The 19,990-nt window shown below is 53.1% G+C and overlaps 1 protein-coding gene across 1 annotated transcript; it reads left to right on the plus strand.

Moving 5' to 3' along the window:
* Positions 1–242: 242 nt before the first annotated feature.
* LRRC38 (leucine rich repeat containing 38) lies at positions 243–15,684 on the plus strand. Its single transcript, XM_039842041.1, has 2 exons — positions 243–948; positions 15,431–15,684. Exons 1-2 carry the CDS (start codon positions 306–308, stop codon positions 15,682–15,684), a joined length of 897 nt encoding a protein of 298 aa, XP_039697975.1. The 5' UTR covers positions 243–305.
* The last annotated feature ends 4,306 nt before the right edge of the window (positions 15,685–19,990 follow it).

Raw genomic sequence — 19,990 nt, forward strand, 5'->3', positions numbered from 1 at the left:
CCACCCCTACCGCTCCCTCCTCTCCCCCGGGATTTAACAGCGGGTTAATTTCCTGTCCGAGTAAATCCTCCGGGAGTCCCTTGCCCCTCCCTCCTCAGCTCTCCCGGCTCCGTCCCCTCCGCCTCGGGCTCCCCTAGTCCATCCGCGTCGCGCTCGGTCGCCCCCGCGCCTGGGCGCCCGCCCTCCCCGCCCCGGCCGCCCTCCGGCTCCCAGCGCCCGGCCGCCGGGCCCCGCGCGCCGCCCCGCGCCAGGGCTTGTCCCGAGAGCCTCGCCCGCGTCGCCGCGGCTCGTGCGGGTCCCCGGCCATGCGGCCCCGCGCCGCTCCCCGCGCCCCCGCCGGCGCCGCCGCCGCGCTCGGGCTCTGCAGCCTCCTGCTGCTGCTCGGGCCCGGGCACGCGTGCCCCGCGGGCTGCGCCTGCACCGACCCGCACACCGTGGACTGCCGCGACCGCGGGCTGCCCAGCGTGCCGGACACCTTCCCGCTGGACGTGCGCAAGCTGCTGGTGGCCGGCAACCGCATCCAGCGCATCCCCGAGGACTTCTTCATCTTCTACGGCGACCTGGTCTACCTGGACTTGAGGAACAACTCGCTGCGCTCGCTGGAGGAGGGCACGTTCAGCGGCTCGGCCAAGCTCGCCTTCCTCGACCTCAGCTACAACAACCTGACCCAGCTGGGCGCCGGCGCCTTCCGCTCGGCCGGGAGGCTGGTCAAGCTGAGCCTGGCCAACAACCACCTGGCCGGCGTGCACGAGGCCGCCTTCGAGACCCTGGAGTCGCTGCAGGTGCTGGAGCTCAACGACAACAACCTGCGCAGCCTCAACGTGGCCGCCCTGGCTGCGCTGCCGGCGCTGCGCACCCTGCGCCTGGACGGGAACCCCTGGCTCTGCGACTGCGACTTCGCCCACCTCTTCTCCTGGATCCAGGAGAACGCGTCCAAGCTGCCCAAAGGTGAGCCGGGCCGGCTGGACTCGGGGCTGGGCTGGGGGAGCGGAGGAGGGGGTGGGGGCCCGGGAGAGGCCAGCACAGCCCAGGGGCCTTGATGGGACCTGGAAGAGGAGACTTGGGTGCTGGAGAGCAACAGCCCTGGCTGGGAGTTGCTCCCGGTGTGACCTTTGCGCGTTCGCAGCCTGAACTTTTCCCCACACTCCGCTGGGGTAAGGGGGTGGGGAGGGACACCGCTGGATTCTCCCTGGTTTCTGGACCCTGATGCTGTCGTTCCCCCCAAGCCCACTTTCTGCTGTCTGAAGTTAGGGATCTGTCATTCTCTGTCACTCATGACAGAGATCATCTCATGGACCTCTGGGTCCTAGTGCTGGTGGGTGTGGTTTTTTTAATAGCCCGTCCTAAGTGGAATTCACCGTCCTCTGTGGGGACACAGCTCAGGGCCATTCTCGCTCCCCTAACGGGGAGACAGAGCCAGCCAGTTCCAAGGACGCTCCAGCAGCCTCCAGAGCCTGAGCAGGTCTCGGTTTCTCAGCTCGCCGCTTGCTCTTGGCCCAAAGGAGTGAGGATATTCCTGGTGAAGAATGATGGCAGCCGGCTAAGAGCCAGTGATGCAGTGAAGATGGGCACTTCTGTGGCTTTTCAGCCCAAATGCGAAATCGCTGAGCAAAAAGCACCGTGGGCTGCTGTACCCTTTGCTCGCCCGGTGCCCTTCTCCAGTGGTGACGTGGACGTGCATACCCACCTGACACAAGGGCACGGCAGTTAGGGGCCCCGTGAAAGCCAGTGGGGAGGAAGCAAAGGCAGAGCTGAGAAGGAGGGGACCTCGTCATCCAATGGGATGAGCCCCAGACCGGGAGCTGGCAGAGCATCCTTATCCTCAGGTATCACGGCCTTCCACTGGTGAGCAGGGGACCCAGCGGCAACCTCCAGAGCCGGACCCCACCTTGTCCCCAAAGGCTTTGACAGAATAGGAACCCGTGCCGTGTGGAACACATTATAAAAGGTGACGGAGATGCAGATTTAGCTTCCATGTATCTGATTTTCCATATACTGAGAATTCAAGGATGCCGCTCATCTATGCCCTGAATTCCTGTGCTCACTTATTCATTCCATACTCGGCTAAGCACAAACGCAGGCAGGGACAATCACTCTTCAGCAGACGCAGGCCCCCGAGCTGTCACTTCAAGCCCAGGCAGGCTCTCCCACGTGAACAAGTCCTAAAAGGATCTGAACTGCAAGAAGCAGAGTCCCCCAACTCTAACCACTGCCTTCATTCACCTGCCGGGCTCCCCAGACCCTCCCCACCAGCCGCTGTCCTGGAGACAGGGGTGTCGGGGTGAAGTCCTCATTGTGGAATGGGAGTGCAGTGTGATTCTGATCATTCCTACGGCCTTGGTGGAGCTGCCATCGTTAAGCCCCATTGTTGGCGGAGTCGGTATAATTGGCTCCCATTGTCATTGCACGAGGGCGAGGTGTTCTGGGGTCAGGAGCCATGGGTTTCAGTCTCAGTTCTGCTGTAGATGGCCGTGACCTTGAACAGTCCACCTATTCTGTCAGACCTCAGTTTCCTCATCTCTAAAATCCTTTGGTTGACCTTTGAGGTCTCTACAGAACCCTAGATGTGGGTCTGAAGATATAGTTTTGAGTCCTGGCTTAAAATCTGGATGACTCTGCATGGGTCGCTTAAGTGTTTTGAGCCTCATCTTCCTCCTTTGTGAAATTGGGACACAGGAGCGCCGCGTAGTCCGTCTGACCTTGTGGTTGTCAGGATCAAACCAGATAATGCAGATGAAAGGAAAGAACAGTATGAGTGTAAAGTGTCATTTCTCCTACTGTCTGTAATGTAGGGAAGAAAAGGGACACCAGAGGCGCATGTGTGGCTGGGGGAAAGGATGGACAGTTTCAGAGCAAGGAACAGTGTCCAGGCCCTGGCAGAGGGTTGGTCTCAGCAGCAGGGAGGGGATGGTCCGACAGCAGGCTGCGCACGTTGGCTGCCCACAGTGTGGCCAGAGCAGTGTCCCTCGAACTGTGACCCAGAGGCACGGTGGGTGGTGGAGGAACTAGCAATGGCCTGACGTGAGAGAGCCTGACCTAGACTCAGATGTAGGACCCTAGGCAAGTCTCTGACCTGTCTGAGCCTCGGTCTCCCTGTCTCTAACTTCAGGATGCAGTCACAGAATCCCACACCAAATGCACGGTGAGATTGGAATGAGATCGACTGTCAAGGGCGCAGTAATGCTTAGCACAGAGAAGGTGCTCGAAAGATGTCGATGGCCCCTTTCCTCCTCCTCCTCCTGCATTTATGTATCATAAAGAAATTAAAACTACCCAGAATCCTGTTATTATTTTTGCTATTTAATTCGGTTTTATTCTCATGCACATACATATATATTAAACAAATCGATACTGTGTTATATACCTTAGTACTGATTTTTTTTTTTATCTTATTGAGTTGTAAGAGTTTCCTGTCCTTACAGTTCTTTGAAAATTTAACTTTTAATGGACATGTAATAGGTCATCTTATAGATCTGTCAAATGCACCTGTCTCCTGTGTTTGGCAATGTGGGTTGTTTCCTTTTATTTTTTGTATACAAACGATGCTGAGCTGAACATCCTCATACATGTAAACTTTGAGAAAACTCTGGTAATTTCTTTGGGGTAGACTTTTTGAAGTGGGAACACAGGGTGAAAGTCTGTTTATTTTAAATCTCTGATACATTTTTGCCTAATTGCACTCAAGACAGAGGACAAAGAGAGAGTACCTGTATCTCCGCCTTTCTCAGTTTTATGTGTTATTATTTTTAAGCATGTTTTCCAATTTGATCGGCAGAATAGTGTCGTCTCCTTGTTGCTTTAATTTGCATTGCGTGTTGGGTCCCCAGCTGAGTGAACATTTTGCGCGTGGTTATGCACCTAAGAATTGTGTTCCTGGCAGAGGTTGACTGAGGTCTCACTCTTGGAAGTGGCCTCCCTCCTGCCTTTGACAGGTCTGTACACGTCCTGTGTGCCACAAGCTACTGTGTTTTTAATTTGTCTCTTAATTAGAATCAAGTCCCCAGATGTCATCTTTCTCACAATTACTTGCATCCAGGGCCAGGTGTCAGCTTTTACGGGCGCCATGGTCGGGAGTTCCGGCAGAGAGTCAACTGCAGACATGACCCGAGGCAACCTCACCCTGTCTCGTGCTCCCAGGAGAGCCTGCTCCCAGAGTCCTTATTGCTGGACAACAGGGGACAGTGGCCCAGCTTCCTGCCCATCTAGGACAGCCCCGGAGCTCACAGTTGGGGATTTGCTCCGGAGAGGCCAGAAGCGCTGTTAGCTGAAGCTGACCACTCGCCAGCTGACTAAGATACCCAAAGGGTTAATCCCTCCGGCCAAGTGGCCATCCCCCCCGGAATCTCGGGGTCTCTAATGTAGTTTGGAATGAGGCTCTCGGCAGGCCTTGCCACCTTAGGGCTGGCCGTGCGCTGACACACAGCAGCTCCTCCACGTCGTGTGGGTGTCGTGGGTACCTGGGTCGGATGCCTTCATGGTGACACGAGCCAAGTCGCCGAGTGACATCCTGAGCGTGGTCACCACAGATGGAAACGCAGTGGCTCCACTCCTTGGGAGTGTGCTGGGCTCCTGCCCACAGGTGTTCGCCCAAGCTGTTGAGGGGCCAGGGTTCTTCCCTGCCGCCTGCCCCTCATTCTCCCCTTTTGTTCTCTGCCCGGCTGGTTCCTGCTTAGCTTCCTGTCTCCACCCCGCTGGGCCCCCTGGGCTGGGAGCCTGTCCTGTGTGATCTCGTGGGACCCCGTACTACTTCTATGCTGCTCGACACTGCCAGGTCACCGGTCTGGCCCCTTTAGAGGACAAAATGCGTCTTGCTCTTCTCTGAATCCCCAGCGGCTAACACAGCTTCAGGCATGTTTGGAAACCTTCCCCGGCGGCTCCCATAGCACTTAGAATAAACCCAGCTCCCTCCCGGGGCCCACAAGGACCCCCACATGCGCCTCTCCTCCTGCCCCGGCCCACCTAGGCCTGCGTCTGTCCTTGGAGCATGCTACACACCAGCATCCAACCAGGGCCTCTGAACTTGCCACCGCCTCTGCCTGCTAAGATGTTTCCCCTTCACACGGCTGCATCTCCCTCATCCTCAAGTGCCCTTCCCTGCCCTCACCCCACTCATCCTTATCAGACCTCCCGGTTGTGTTTATGTCAATGCTCCACGCCATCGTGTCCAGAGAGATTTGTCTCTCTAGAAACGCAAGCACCAAGAGGTCAGCATGCTCACTGCTATGTCTCTAGCACCAGGGGCCGTGCCCAGCACAGGAGGGGCTCAGCGGAGCTGTGGGAACGTGTGAGTGACAAATACACCCCTGAGGCCTCTGTCACAAGGGCCATTGGGGCATAGGCTAAAATCATTGGCCTTGGCTTTTGTCCTCACCAAATACCCCTGCCCCGGCCTTGATCAACACAGGACACCCAGATCACCTTCCATCAAAGGCGGAAGCTCAGAATGCGGTTCTCTGGGTCCCCCACCTCCAAGTCTGTATGATTCTGGCCAAGTCGGATGGGCTCCCTGAGCCTCAGGGACCCTGCAGTAAAGGGCAGAAGGAGCCAGCTCCAGCGGGTCCTGCCCCATCCGCTAGAGCAGTGCTGGCAGGATGCAGTCCTGGGGACACAGCTGGGACCCTCAGCCCTGCAGGTGCAGTGCCAGTGGCTGGTGGAGGCCGTTCAGGACCCAAAGCCAGGCATCTCAGTTCACCTCACTGAATCAGAAGCCAGCTTCATCTGGCCTGAGCAAACAGGAGGGGTTCTCGTAAGGATGTGGGTGCCTCCAGGAACTCTAGGTCCTGAACGGTGGGGCACCAGGGAGGGCTCGCGCTCGCGCGTGCGCTCTCTCTCTCTCTCTCTCTCTCTCACACACACACACACACACACACACTCCTCTGCTTCACACACTGTCCTTTTTATTCTTCTCTCCCTATAATGATGGGCTTTCTCTACTTTCTCATCCATGTGGCAAAAAGTATGCTGCTTCGTTCAAAAGACCGGCTGAGGCTGGGTGGGATTGTGTCCTTGGTCCGATGGGAGCTGTCCCTCTCTTGGTCTAGTCAGCTGAGGGGATGGATGGGGTGACATTGTACACAAGGGCTCCAGGAGCTTGTCCGGTTACCATGGGTGTGGGGTGGAGTTTAGGGAGCAGGGCCGGGCAGGCCACCTGCTAAGCGTTCATGACCGAGGCTGCGGTTCTAGTTAACTGTCCGATGCCAATAAATCCCATGAGGTTCCTGGACCCCAGTGTCCCCTGATCAAATGCAGATGACAGCACCTGCTCTTTGACCTCAAGTGACGTCATATGAAGATATTGAAAGCACATTTTCCTCCAGCACCACACGTCAAGGCTATTCCTTTTGTTCGTTTGTTCATCCAAATCCTAGAAGTGCAGACGAGCCAGATATGCTCATAGGCCGGATTTGAGAATTGCTCGTCAAACCCCAGACGTCTGATGACCCGTACAGACGGGCGCTGTCTGCCTTTTCACAGCACGTCCTCCCAGCAGCTCCACTTCAGAGGCTGCCGATCGAGGAACCCTCCATCTCCTCCAGCCACTGGGCTGGTCGGGGGAGTCAGAAGCTCGAGGCAGCTGCAGGCCACTTGGGATTAAGGGACAAGTGTCAAAGCCAAACCCAAACCAAAGCGCCAGTCATGGGGTCCCCATTCCAGCTCCATCATTAACTAGCAGTGATATCTGAGTCACGTCCTCTCTCTCAGTTGACCTAGGTCATGAGTGGTGACCCCACATGCCCGCAGGTGCAGCAGGTGAGAGTCATCAGAGAAGGTGGGGCCGGAGGATAACAGACCACGTGCACATGGAAAACAGTCTAGAGCACCATGCTGGCCAAGCTCCCCAAAACATGTGGGTGGCTGTGTTCCTCTCACCGGCCACCAGTTTTAGCCCCTGGGTTAGATGACCGCGAAGGCCCCTTCTAGCTCTGATTTCAGCTGACTCTGTGCTCTCCCCAGCCAGCTTCCTGCAGGTCACAGGGTGAGAAGTTTCCTTCATCCGTCACCCCGAGGTTTGTCAGGAAGATCAGGAAAATCCTGGTGTAAAAGAGCTTTAGAAAGAAATGAGACGTGCTCGCAAAGGGGGAAGCACCGTTGATCCAGTGATGTTACAAGACAGTGGCTCGTAGACTGTCAGGGGTCCCTCGGCGATCACATGGCAACAGCTATAGAGCAGCCAGCGGACTCATTACCCACCCGACGGCACAGAGGAGAGAGCATGATGTTCCAGGTCACAGGAATGGCTCGATGATGAGAAGACTGGCTTTAGTGTTCATTTGTGGGGTGGGAACAAAGGGAAGAGGAGGTGAGAAGGAGAATAACCCCGGCCATGCAGGGAGGCTGGGAGCGCAGGTGGGGGGCACAGGTGGGAGCCTCGGCGGTACGGAGGCGGAAGTGAGTCCCGTAGAAAAATGACTGGAAGGATATGTGTCTAAGTGCCGGCAGTGATTTTCTCTGGGTGAAAGAATAGTTTTATTTTATTTTATTCCTTATAGACTTTATTTTTTAGAGCAGTTTTAGGTTTGTGGAAAATCGAGCAGACAGTACAGAGTTCCGGTGTGTCCCCTCCGGCCACCAGCCGTCACCCCAGGGCCTCTTATTAGTAACGTCTTTCATCAGTGTGGTCCGCTTGTTACAACTGATGAACCAATACTGATACGTTATTATTAATTAAAGTCCATAGTTTACATTAAATTTACTCTTTGGAAGGTCCCTCCTGTGGGTTTTGGCAAATGGATACTATCATACGTCACAGTATCATACGAAATAGTTTCACTGCCCTAAAAATGTCCTAAGCTTCCCCTGTTCATTGGTCCTGCCTCCCTCCTGAACTTCCCTGACAAACACTGGATCTTTTTACTGTCTCTGTAGTTTAGCCTTTCTAGAACAGCATATAACTTTTAATTTCTTCTCTTCGCTTCCGTGCGCTTTCCCGTACCGACGTAATGGACAAGTATCATGTCCACCCCCTCCCACTTTATTTTGGTACAACCCAGAGAGGCAAGCATGGGCGCCTATCGTTAGCCTCATGGACCCGCGTCGCTCTGACCCCTGTTTCCATCACATCTTCTGGCTCTGGCTGTCCTGCCTCCCTCCTGTAAGGACCCTGGTGATTCCATGGGGCCCACCTGATAGACACAGGGGTGGTAGTGGAAGTAGCAAAGGCACCGATGGTCGAGATGACGGCCGTGATGGTGCTGGTGCCGGTGGTAGCGTCGATGCTTGTGTGCCACCCGCAGAATAGAAATCGAAGCCCACAGTGATCGCCTCTGCTCATTTCTCACCAGGGGAAGGACAGGTTGGGGAAACTGCATTGCAGGTCAGTTAATTTTCCATGCTTGTGCGCATGACTAGCGCCAGTGCCCTGAGGTTCAGGGGTGGGAGGGGGGCTGGAATGTAGGATGGCAGACACAAGTCACGATCCTGGTGCAGGACCTACTTCTGTGCTGCCCGTCTGCAGACAAAGCAGAAGGACCAAGCAGGACCAAGCAGAAGCCCTTGACCCAGTGCTGCTGGTGCATCTTCCCCTAGGAGAAATCAGCTGATTACTTAATCAGGAGAAGTGTCTGCCGGCTGAGACAGGCAGGACAGTTGGGAATCTTCCCCGATGCGGCAGTCGATATTTAATGAAAGCAATGGTGGGGAACAAGGGTTAGCATTATCAGCAATTAGAGCTGCTGCTCCCCAGCGCCTCACCCCTGGAAGCGGGAGTGAGCCTGGCAGGCCTCACATGCCCCCTGTGCAGCACCGAGGGGCTGCAGCAGGGGCCATGGGACCCATGACTTCCCCAGGGGTTCGTAGTCAGCTGAGAACCCGGTGTTGGGAAAGAGCACTAAACGGGGAGTCAGGAGATCTGAGTCCCATCTAGACCCCATGGGACCCTCGACAAGTTACCTAACTTCTCTGGGATTGTCACCTGTAAAATATATGGGGAGGGGGACTAACAGGTGTCAAAAATGCCTTCGGATCGCTGATGCTGCGAAGTCGGGGGGCCCCGGTGGAAAGCCTGCCCGTGTGGCTCTGTTTGCTGGTCCTTTGGGTTCGGAGTTCGGGAGGCCGGCACGAAGAGCCTGGCGCAGGCTGAGCGCTCCGACTCCAGGGAGCAGAGCCGGAGGGTGACAGCTGGGCTCGGGCAGAGGGCCGTGGGGCCAGTGCCCAGTGGTCCTCAGAGAACCTTTGTGCAGGTCTCTCCTCCAGGGCGTGGGGTGGGGGGCCCCCTTCCCGCGAGTCTTGGCTCCAGCAGTGCATTGGGTAAAGTGGATCAGCCACTCTCTCCCCAACGGACCTTGTCACTAGGGCCTTCTCACACCTTGGGAAGACTTGGAAGCTCTTAGCACAGGTCTTGGGCCGACAGTTCACAGAACAATCCAAATGGCCAGTGAGCACATCATACAACCTTCAGCTCTACCGGTCAGCAAATTAAATCCACAATGTGCTGTTTTACGGCTTATCAGACTGGCGAAGATGAATAAGTGGCAAATGCCATAGGTGTCACAAGCTAGGGGACGCTGTCACACAATCTTCAACTTGTGAGGATGTGTCTTGGGAAGTAATTAAGGCTGTGTACACGGATGCTCATAGCGGCTTTACTTCTAGTAAGAAAAATACTGGAAAAATCCTGAGATTGGGTAAGTAAGTCACAGATCACCTACACCGGGGGTCCCCAAACTCCAGGCCGCAGACCTGTACCAGTGTGTGGCCTGTTACAGGAACCAGGCCGCACAGCAGGAGGTGAGCAGCTGGTGAAGCCTCATCTGTATCTGCATCCGCTCCCCAGCGCTAGCATCACCGCCTCAGCTCCACTTCGGATCATCAGGCATTAGATTCTCATAGAAGCACCAGTCCTTGGTTCCAAAAAGGTTGGGGACCGCTGATCTATACAATAAAATACCCAGTAGCCATTACAACTGATGTTTGGTAATTTTATTGGTTGAATGGAAAGGTGTTCCTGGTATCGTTAGCCAACAGAGTGGCAGAGTATATTTCTACTTGGAGAATTTAAGTACACACACTCGTAGGAAAAAATCTAGAATGGTGCACATGTTAGACGTAGTTATGAGTTCTTTTATCCTCCTTTTAATTTCTGTTGTTTCAGTGTGTACATGGGCTTTGTATATTAAGTGGAATTAGGAAAACAAAATATTTTCAATGACAGAAGTGCTTAGGAGAGGCTGTCTCTGCTCTGGGTCAGGCAGTCCCCCAGGGGCCAGATGAGGGGAAAGGCCCCAAGAGATCCCCTGGCTGCAGCCCTGTGTGTTAGCAAGGGACAATAGATTAATCTAAATCTACCTTCCGCTGTGTCACCATCTATTCTGGGAGAATGGCAGCTCTCCACTCTCCATCTCAGCTGTCAGCTGCTGGGGAACAGTTATCAGTCGAGGGGATAGAACCTGGGGGGTGGCAGCAGGCAGGGGGCCGAGCCACCCTGCATAAGGAAGGTAGCCTGTCTCTTTTGAATGTGCCCTGGCAGAGAAGGAAGAGATGATTACGAAGTCAAAGAGCAGTGGACCCTATCGGGCTAGGCCAGAATGAGCTGGAACCCACTTCGTTTGAGTGACGGGAGATGTGGGTGGGAGGAAGAACCATCACAGGACGAGAGGTAGGCTCTCAGCTTCCCGTCAGTTGTGCTTGGTCACTGAGTTTTCTCCCTCGGAGGGAAGTGAGTTGCACTGAACCACTCCCACTTTCTCAAGACCCTGGAGCCACCCAGCGCATAGTTTTGTAGGACAGCTGGCAGAGTGACATGATTTGTGGCTGTGGGACAGAGGCTGACAAGACAGATGTCCAGCCCATCCTTGAACTCTGTTTTCCTGTCATTTGTTGGAGCCGACCGAGGCGAATGTGAGCAAGAAGGGGACTGACGACAGGGATGCCAGGTAACTCACAAATTGAAGAGAAGCCTGGGGACGTCCCGGGAAAGAGCGAGGCCACCCTGGCGTCTAGAAAGCAGAAACCAAGCAACAGTTTCTCCAGGGCAGGGCTGTGGGACTGAGTGGGCTCCAGCCATGTTTTTGGTCAATCCGCCCATGATTCAGTGTACGGGACAGAGAGACACTGGCTCAGTGTGGGTCATGTGCTGACTCCCCCAGGACAGGGCCGTCTGTGCATTTTAAGAAAGTCGCACCAAGACCTACCCATGGGGTGAGAAGCAATTGACCAAAATGAAATCTGGGAGCCATCTCCAAATTTAAAAAGTTGGAGAGGGAGACGCCGAAGGTCGACAAATGACTGTCACACATGAGACAGCTGTCGTGGGTTGACCTGCATCCCCCAGAAGGACATGTCCACGTCCTAAGTCCTGGAACTTACATGTGTGACTTTATTTGGAAAAAGGGTCTTTGCAAAAATCATTAGGGATCTCGAGATGAGATTGTCCTGGATGGGCCGTAAATCCAACGACAGGTGTCGTAAGAGAGAGAATTGACAGGCGAAGATTGAGGCGGAGATCAGAGTGATGCTGCCGTAAGTCATAGAACGGCTGCAGCCACGAGAACCGGAAGAGGCTTGGAAAGATTCTCCCCTGGAGCCCCGAGAGGGAGCCCGGCCCCCCTGGCACTTGAGTTTCAGACCTGTGCGCGAGAATAAATTTGTGATAAGCCACCCTGTGTGTGGTCGTTTGCTACGACAGCCCTAAGGAACTGACACAACCCTGACCTTGTAGAATGACTTTCCACGTTCCTTCCACGGAGTGCCCTGGGCTTGGGCCACGGCTGGAGGGAGCACGGGCTCCAAACTGGATTTGTAAGTTTACCATGCAGTCTTGGTGTAACATGACTCACTGGGTCTTGGTGGCCCCTGCAGTGACGTGTGCAGGCATTTTTACAGCAGAAGGAGAGGGGAACGGCCAACGGCACGGGCTTTGGATCAGACTACCTGACTCCAGATCCCGGCTCCACCGTGTCTTAGCTGGAAAACCTCAAGCGTGTAACATACCTGTTCAGTTTCCTCATCTGCCAACCGGGGTCACGATCGTACTCTTTTAGGCCTGTGAGTCATATAATATTTTGCAATTACTCAAACCCGCAGAAACAGCCCTAGGTCATGTGTAAACCATTGGGCCTGGCTTTGTTCCAATAAAACTTTATCGACATAAACATATGGGAGAGAGAAGGCGGGGAGGTACGGCCCTGGAGCTGTGGCGTGGGGACCTCTAGCCTGGAGGAATGAGGACGCGATCCCAGGCAGCTGTTCCACGCGGAGTGGAGAACACGGAACGGGATGCTGCTGCCCGAACGTGGCCCTCGACCAGTAGCCGTTTTGTCCTTTGCAAAATGAGAACAGAGGGCGTCGCGATGAGTTTTTCTTCAAACCAAATGTATTTATGACTGTTTATGTTATCCTGCCCTTCCTGGCTTTAACGGTGTACAAATGTCCCCTCTTTTATAAAGTCACGCGCGCGCTTGCGTGCGTGTGTGTGTGTGTGTGTGTATGTGTTTATGTCTTGACTGGACAGGGTTATGAACTTGAGTGCTATGTAACTGATCTCTAGTTCTTATTTTTTACTTTTTACCACTATGTAAAATCCAAAAGCCTGAGGACCACAGCTTTGGGCTCTGGGCTCCTGAGAGATCTTCACGGGCAGATGGTCTTTTCCTCAACTTCTGTCCATTCCTTTTACTCCCCGGCTGCCTCTGGGGCAGGTGACAGGCCCACTGCCCCGAGTGGTTGCAAACTCAAATGTGTGCATAGGGGCCAGCCGGGTGGCATGAATGAGTGAGCAGGCCCACGGCATGTGTCCTGTCTCATTATGGCACCTTGACAATTATGTCCACATGACAACGTGGCCTTATCTCTTGCTTTAACTTTTTTTTTTGTCCTTAAAATAAAAGACTAGCACTGTCTCGATGACAAACACAAACATGCTGCAGCCTGAGCGTGGCATGGCTCCCAGCTGCCATTTTTAGTCTCCTCATCCAAATCTCAATTCCTGGCAATGAATCTTCAGCTGCACATAGGGGAGCATCCCTCCACGCTTGGACTGCAGAGCATCCATGGCGCCCTTCTCCTGACGAGCTGTTTAATAACTGAATGTCCGTTTGGTAACAAAGAGCAGCGCTGCCTCAGAGGTTACCTACTTGGCCGAGCGTTTCAGCCCGGAGCAGTGGTTCTCAACGGTGGGGATTCCTTCTCCTTTGCTACCCCCCTCCTGGGGACATGTGGCACTGTCTGGAGACATTTTTGACTATCACAATGGGAGGGGACATGATACCAGCCTCTGGTGGGGACAGGGAAAGGATAATGACAAACATCCTGCAGTGCAGAGGACAGCCCCCCATGTCAAAGAGTTATCAGGCCCCAAATGCCAACAGTGCAGAGAGTTAGAGACCCTCGTCTAAAGTAAGATCCTGTATGAGAGAAGAGGGAACCCCAGAGTCAGATTACCTCAACTCCCGAGTTCTGCAGTTGGCCCCAAATGTGTCTTTAGAGAGGCCTAGCAGTGATGCCAGCCCCGGCTGACGCTCTGTGTCCCACTCTTTATGTCCCTGTGCTTTGTGACCTGTGAAAACCCATCAAGTCAGCGTATCTTATCATGATAGCGCCATGGAGCGTGTTCCCGAGTCTCCCACCCCGGGTGGGCTTGTGTGTGGCATTGTTTATTTTTTTTTCAAACAAGCCTGTCTCTTTGAGCTACAGAGAAATGTGAGGTGACATTTCCTAAAAGTGTCACTTTGTAAAGGTGCCAAACCTAATCTCAAGGCACAAAGAATACTATGGAAATCAGAACTGACTTGAGGAGTCGGAGCCAGCAAAAGCTAGGTTTAAACAGCGGGCTCTGTAGGCTGGTGTCATTTGTCGTGGTTGTTTTCTAGTTGATACAGCTCATTGAAGAAGGATTTCTAGAACGTTTTCTCTCGGTAAAAATGACCTTGAAGGTGGCAAATATTATCTTGGCTTTAGAAACTGCCTGTGCTTTATTGCAGTTCTTTGGTGTCCATCTCATTTATGTTCATAACATCTTTGGCTGGGGGTGGGGTGGATTTTAAGAGAAGGCAGGCCAATTGCTTTTCCCACTTTTCCACGGAAGAAAACAGTGTCTACAAGGAAATCCCAATGTAACTCTGTCTTAACACTCTCCTGTTCTGTTCAGGTGCATTTAAAACATTCAGATAAAGTAAATAAAAGTTTGCCTTCTTTAAGAAAAAGAAAGTGTCAAAAACTGTAGTCAAGTGAAAACTGGAGAAACCTGCAGAGCTCTGGTCCAGCCGATTCCTTGAGTATAGAAGGCAGGCACTGATTCTGGGAGAGGAGGGACGTGAGTCTGGTTGCTAGGCAATGGTTCCCATGGGGAGGAGAGCATTATGGGTTGGCTATAGGAGTTAAAGATGGGCCAGGACTGAAGGAAGGAGGAAGCTCAACCAGTCTTCCTCCCACTTCTGTTTCTGAGCTGGAGAAGGCAATACATACAAATGAAGACCCAAAGAGTGTCTTTTTTGCAAGTTCGCTGTGCAATTAGCAGGGCCGCCCTTTGCCGGGCAGAAACCAGCTAATTAGCATGGAGTGAAGAAAGCATCTTGAATTTCAGATAATACTGGGGATGGCTTGAGGGCCAGCTTTTTGAAAGCAGGAAGCTCTGAAAAAGAGAGCAGCTGGAGATTTTTCTGAGAGTCCAAATGAAGCCAAAGGCAGGCAGAGATGGCGGGCAGTCGAGCTTAATGTCAAAACGTTATCCTTGCATCTCGGAGAAGCCGTGCTGCTAAAGCCAAGCTACATAAAGTCTCTGTGCTTCAATTTTCTCATCTGTAGATGGGCATAACATAATGCCTATCTCAGAAAGTTGTGAGAATTAAGAGCTAGTATGAATGTAGCACTTAGAAGTGTTTGCACTTAGTAAGGGTGGTATGAGTGTTCGTTGCTACTATTTTGTTTTTCTCTCTATTTCCGGATCAGAAACAGAAGACATGAGCCCTTTGTTAAACATTTTAATGTCATGCGTTTTCCTATGTCTAGAGTCTGTGAAATCATGGCAGTAACACGACTCTGTAGTTCATATTACGTATCAGTCAGGATGCGTGGATCGTGCTTGGTAACAAACACTAACACAGCCCCCATCCCACTGTATCTGCCCCGTCCGCCACCTCACCCCCACCCACACCCCCATCCCTAAGGCTGGGTCTTGCCAGGTCTGAATTAGGGTCTACAGAAGTCCTACACCCTGAAAAGATTAAGCTACCCTTCCTTCATCACCCCGAGTTCTTCAGAATCAAAAGAGCATCATGCCTTAGAGTTAAGGTGCACCAATACAGTCTGATTTCTTCCATCGTGGTTTCCCTGAGGTTTTTAAAAAGCTTAAATTCCATTCCAACCAACTTCCCCCACCCCTTTTGTTTCTGGGGAGGCGGGGAGCTGCCCCTACTTTGTACTTTGTAAGCACTGGCTTTGCCAACTTTTAGGCTACAGCCTAAAGCTCGCTCTCATTCTGCCTGCCTTTTTCCAGGCCTCGACAAAATCCAGTGCTCCCTGCCCCTGGAGAATAGGAGGGTGTTCCTGCACGAGCTGTCGGAGGCCAGCTTCAACGAGTGCAAGTTCAACCTCTCGCTTACGGACCTGTTCATCATCATCTTCTCCGGTGTGGCCGTGTCCATCGCTGCCATCATCTCCAGCTTCTTTCTGGCAACCGTGGTGCAGTGCTTCCAGCGGTGCACCCCCAACAAAGACGCCGAGGAGGAGGAGGAGGATGAAGACGACTGAGCCGCCCCTGCCATTGCTCGCTTTCTAGAACCCGGGCTGATGGCTCCCCTCTGAGAAGAGAGGGGAATGCTCGAAGCAGGAGAGACGCCGACCACCGTCTGTGCCCGGAGCACAGAGCAGCACGTGCTCCATGCCTAGCACCCTAGGCGCACCCGATGGGACCTCTGATCTCAGAGTTTAGAATCGGCAGAGCGCGGAGCTCAGGAAGGGTTCCCGGGGCCGAGGCTGCCTCTCAGCTTGAGGTGTGTGCGTGGGGAGAAGGCGGCCGAGTCAGGCTTCGTAGCTGGTGGCTGAAAACCAACCAAGGGGATATGAGATTTGCAGCGCTCACCCGCAGAGATGATTCTGTGACGTCCATTTCTATGACGTGGTCTGGGAGACCACGCAGCGTCTCCTTCCTCTCCAGAGACAGCAGCTCAGGCGGTGGGGATTGGGGTTCAGGTCCCTCTCCTTAGAATCAGGACTTCTGCTCTTCCTGGGACAGGCTTAAGCAACCCTGGGATGTTACACAAAGAACAAATCCACGTTTGACTAAAATGGCACCAAGGAGAAAGCCTAGAACTAGCCAATGGGTGTTTGTCAACAGAACTGAAACCCTGCTCCTTATCCTTAGCAGTAGCAGGTAGAAGGGGAAGGAGAGTTATACAATTGTGATGGCCTCCGCTCGGACTTACTCGTTCCTCTGAAGTCGTTTCCCCTCCTGGTCCCCACCCCCCACCCCCTAAGTCCTTCCTCAGCCAAATAATGCCTGGCCCTTCTCTGTGCTGGCACCATCCAGACCTGTCATCTCCAGAACTGGCCATAAACTTTCCCTGAGGCCAGGAAGCAGGTTGCATTGGCCCAGCGAAATGGTAAGGAAACAAACAAACTGAGACCTGGCCTCTGAAAACCTCCATCAGTGGCCTTAGGGGGTGTGCGACAATTCTTTCGAGCATAAGCCGTGACAGGCAGTGAATGCAAGATGGTATAAAACAAACAACGTCGTGGGCCCAGCGGGTTACTGCACGATGGTGCGTGTTAGCCGCTTGGACCTTGCTGGGGACTGACACTTAGACGAGGGGCTCGTGAGAAGTTCCAGGGCATTTCTGGGAATCACCTCTCCATGGTTTCTCATGATACACTCCTTATGTGTCCTCCTTCGGTCTCCCTCCCATCTCTGCTCCCACGAAGAACTCTGAGTGTGTGCTAGGCACCAGCCCTGTGGGTACTCATTGAATAAGAAAGACAGACCCCCTACTCACACGGGCCTCGTGGCTACGGACGGAACTTCGACAAGAAAACAAAACTACACCTGCAAGTAGTGATAAGTGCCATGAAGGAAACGAATGAGGTCTTGTGACAAAGTACCTGGTAGAAGCCACTCCAGAGTGGGTAGCTGTGTGTCTTAGCCAGGGTTCTCCAGAAAAACAGAACCAATAGGAGATACGTACATTCTGTCTGTCTGTCTATCATCTATCATCTATCTATCAACTATATCTATCATCTATCATCATCGTCTATCATCTATATCTATCTATCTCTATCATCTATCTCTATCATCTATTTATCATCTATTTATCTATCATCATCTATCTATCATCTTTCTCTCTCTCTCTCTCTACCTACCTATTGAGAGAGACATTACAAGGAATTGGCTCACATAATTATAGAAGCTGAGAAGTCCTGTGATCTGCAGTTGGCTAGCTAGATACCCAAGGAAAGCCAGTAGTATAATTCCAGTCTGAATCCAAGGGCCTGACAACCAGGGGAGCCAGTGGTTAAGTTCCAGTCTGAGGGCACAAGAAGACCAAGGTCAAGTAGTCAGACAGACTGAATTCTCTCTTCTTCTACCTTTTAATTCCACTCAGGTGCTCAACAGATTGAATGGGGCCCCCCCATACTGGGGAGAGCCATCTGCTTGATTTAGTCTACAGATTCTAATGCTAATCTTATCCTCACAGACCCACCCAGAAACAGCATTTAACCAAATATCTGGGCACCCTGTGAGCCAGTCAAGTTGACACATAAAATTAGCCATTACATTGGGGGAAGGGCTCTGATAGGGGGGCTCAGAGCTGAATCCCGCCTCCTCCTCTCACTTCTTTGCCTCCCGTCCTCCCTTCTTCCACTCTGTTTCTCTGCTCTCCTACCCCCACCTCCTGCCCTTAAGGATAATCTCAGTCACCCTTTCTAGCCCCCGGCATTGTTGGCTCCAGTGGATGAGACCCCCGGCTCAGAGGGGCTGTCTCCTCACAGAGTCACAGGCCACGTCGGGGAAAGAGCAGCATCTTTCCAGACTCCATGGCAACCTCAGCACAAGAGCCAGCTCAGTGGCCCCCACTCTCAGCGCAGGTAGGGCTTCCACTGAGGAAACAACACAGGCGAACTGAAGTTGCTCATCATGGACCATTGGGTGTTGCTTAAATCCCGGTCTACAGTTCCAGGCATCAGTTAAACCTTACTGTGAATGAAGGTTCCTGGAGAGTGGGGACTTCACTCACATTGGGCCACTGGAGGAAAGATAGACGATCACAGAGGGGGACCAAAGGTTCAGAGGCTAGGAGTTTGTGACACAAAACTAACATCACCCGCTCAGCCTGGCCACGGACTCAGGTGAGACGTGTGTACGGCTGGAGTTGCTGCCTGTCATCAGTCTCCACTCCCTACCCCTAGAAGCCCCCTACCAGGGACACAGTTAAAGGCTCTGGACTCAGTTGGACCCCCACCAATGTCACAATGTGTTGCTCCCAGAATCCTAGGGAGACGGTGTCCCAGAGCTGTGGAAAGGGCACCAGACCCTTGTTCTACCAGGTTCCATAGAAGAAGTCCCTCTTAATGAATCTGTTTTATGACTCGGTCTGCCTCAAGTGGTTCATTCTGGTCAGTGGGCACAAGCCCTGCACAGCGTCAAGGCCAGGGGTCACTTACTGAATGAATGAGTGAGCAGAGGAAGGGCAGCCTGGGGCTTGTGGGGCACCAATCAGCAATCACTTCTGCTGGCTGCACCCCAGTTTTGGAATAAACACAATTCTGGGGAAGAAGAAGAGGTTTAAAATATTACCAGTTGAAATAGTCACTGCTTAGATATAAAGTTCCTGTGAACACTGGGGAGGCTGGGGTCATGAGGGACATCTGTAGTCAAGCCCAAGAAAATATGCCGACCAGGAGCCACAACTCAACCCGGGAGATGCCTTTTGAGAAGTGACATTGCATGAACAGTAGGCAATGCCAGGGCTACTGTCCCGTGAGGGTCTTCCTTGCACTAGGAATGTCCCTCTCCCAGATCTCCACCATGTTATTTGGGTCCGAAATGTCACCTCCTCGGACTCAACATCACATTGTTTTATTTTCTGCACGTGCATACCAGGCTGTGAAATTATCCCACTTGTTGATGTTGGTTGTCTACCTCTCTGGGCTGGAAGGCGAGCTCGCCAAGGGCGGGGACTTGAGCTGCTTGTGTTTCTAGCATTTAGAACAGTGCCTGGCACATAGCAGTGGCGATACGATATTGGTTGAAAGAGCAAACAAATGAGTTCCAGGCACCGTACTAGAACCTCTACCAACGTGAGCTCTGTTTAAGCTTCTTCACAACTCCACGCGAGAGCTGCCAGGATCCCCGCTTTAGAGATGAGGAACTGGAGGCTCAGAGAAGGTGGGTGGTTACAGTGATGGAGTGGGATTTGGCTCCAGGTGCTCTGATGCCTACACTGCCTTTCTCCATCCAACTACGTTTCCTTCTCAGACCAGCAAGAGGAGGCCGGGCAGGGACCGTGTGGCATGGCACATTTTGGGGGGCTGTGTGCTGGGCTCCAGGAAAAGCAGCTTGCACTCGCTAGATGCAACCAGAATGAGTTTATCTGGAGCCTCGAATCCAGCATCTCGGACCCCTCCTAGAAAGTCAAAACCACTAGACTATCTCGTCTCACTGTCTCGGTCTCTTTAAGATCTGATGACCAGAGGATTCTGGCAGCAAGACGAATGAGTTCATCGTATTGCGATGACAGCAGGTAGACCAGTGCAGCCCCTCGGACCTAGTCAACAGGCCCCTATGTCGAGTCCAGAGCTGTAGAGGCCAAGGGCACACATCCACCCAGAACCACTGCCCTCTTCTAGAACATTCTCTGGGTACTAAGGACCCCAGGATTTTCTACACAAACATCTGCAACCTCTTCCCAGCATCCCAACCCCAGGGCAGTGGATGTTGGCAGGGGATGTGAATAGAGGTTGGATGTGTAGCCTGGGGTGTCCATACAGGTGTGCACAGGGCACCCTCCACCCCGCCCCACCCCCCCCCAACCCCTGCCAAAGGCACAGGATGGAGACAGAG

This window comes from Pteropus medius, unplaced genomic scaffold (assembly GCF_902729225.1).
Source record: "Pteropus medius unplaced genomic scaffold, Ma_sr-lr_union100, whole genome shotgun sequence".
NCBI lineage: Eukaryota > Metazoa > Chordata > Mammalia > Chiroptera > Pteropodidae > Pteropus > Pteropus medius.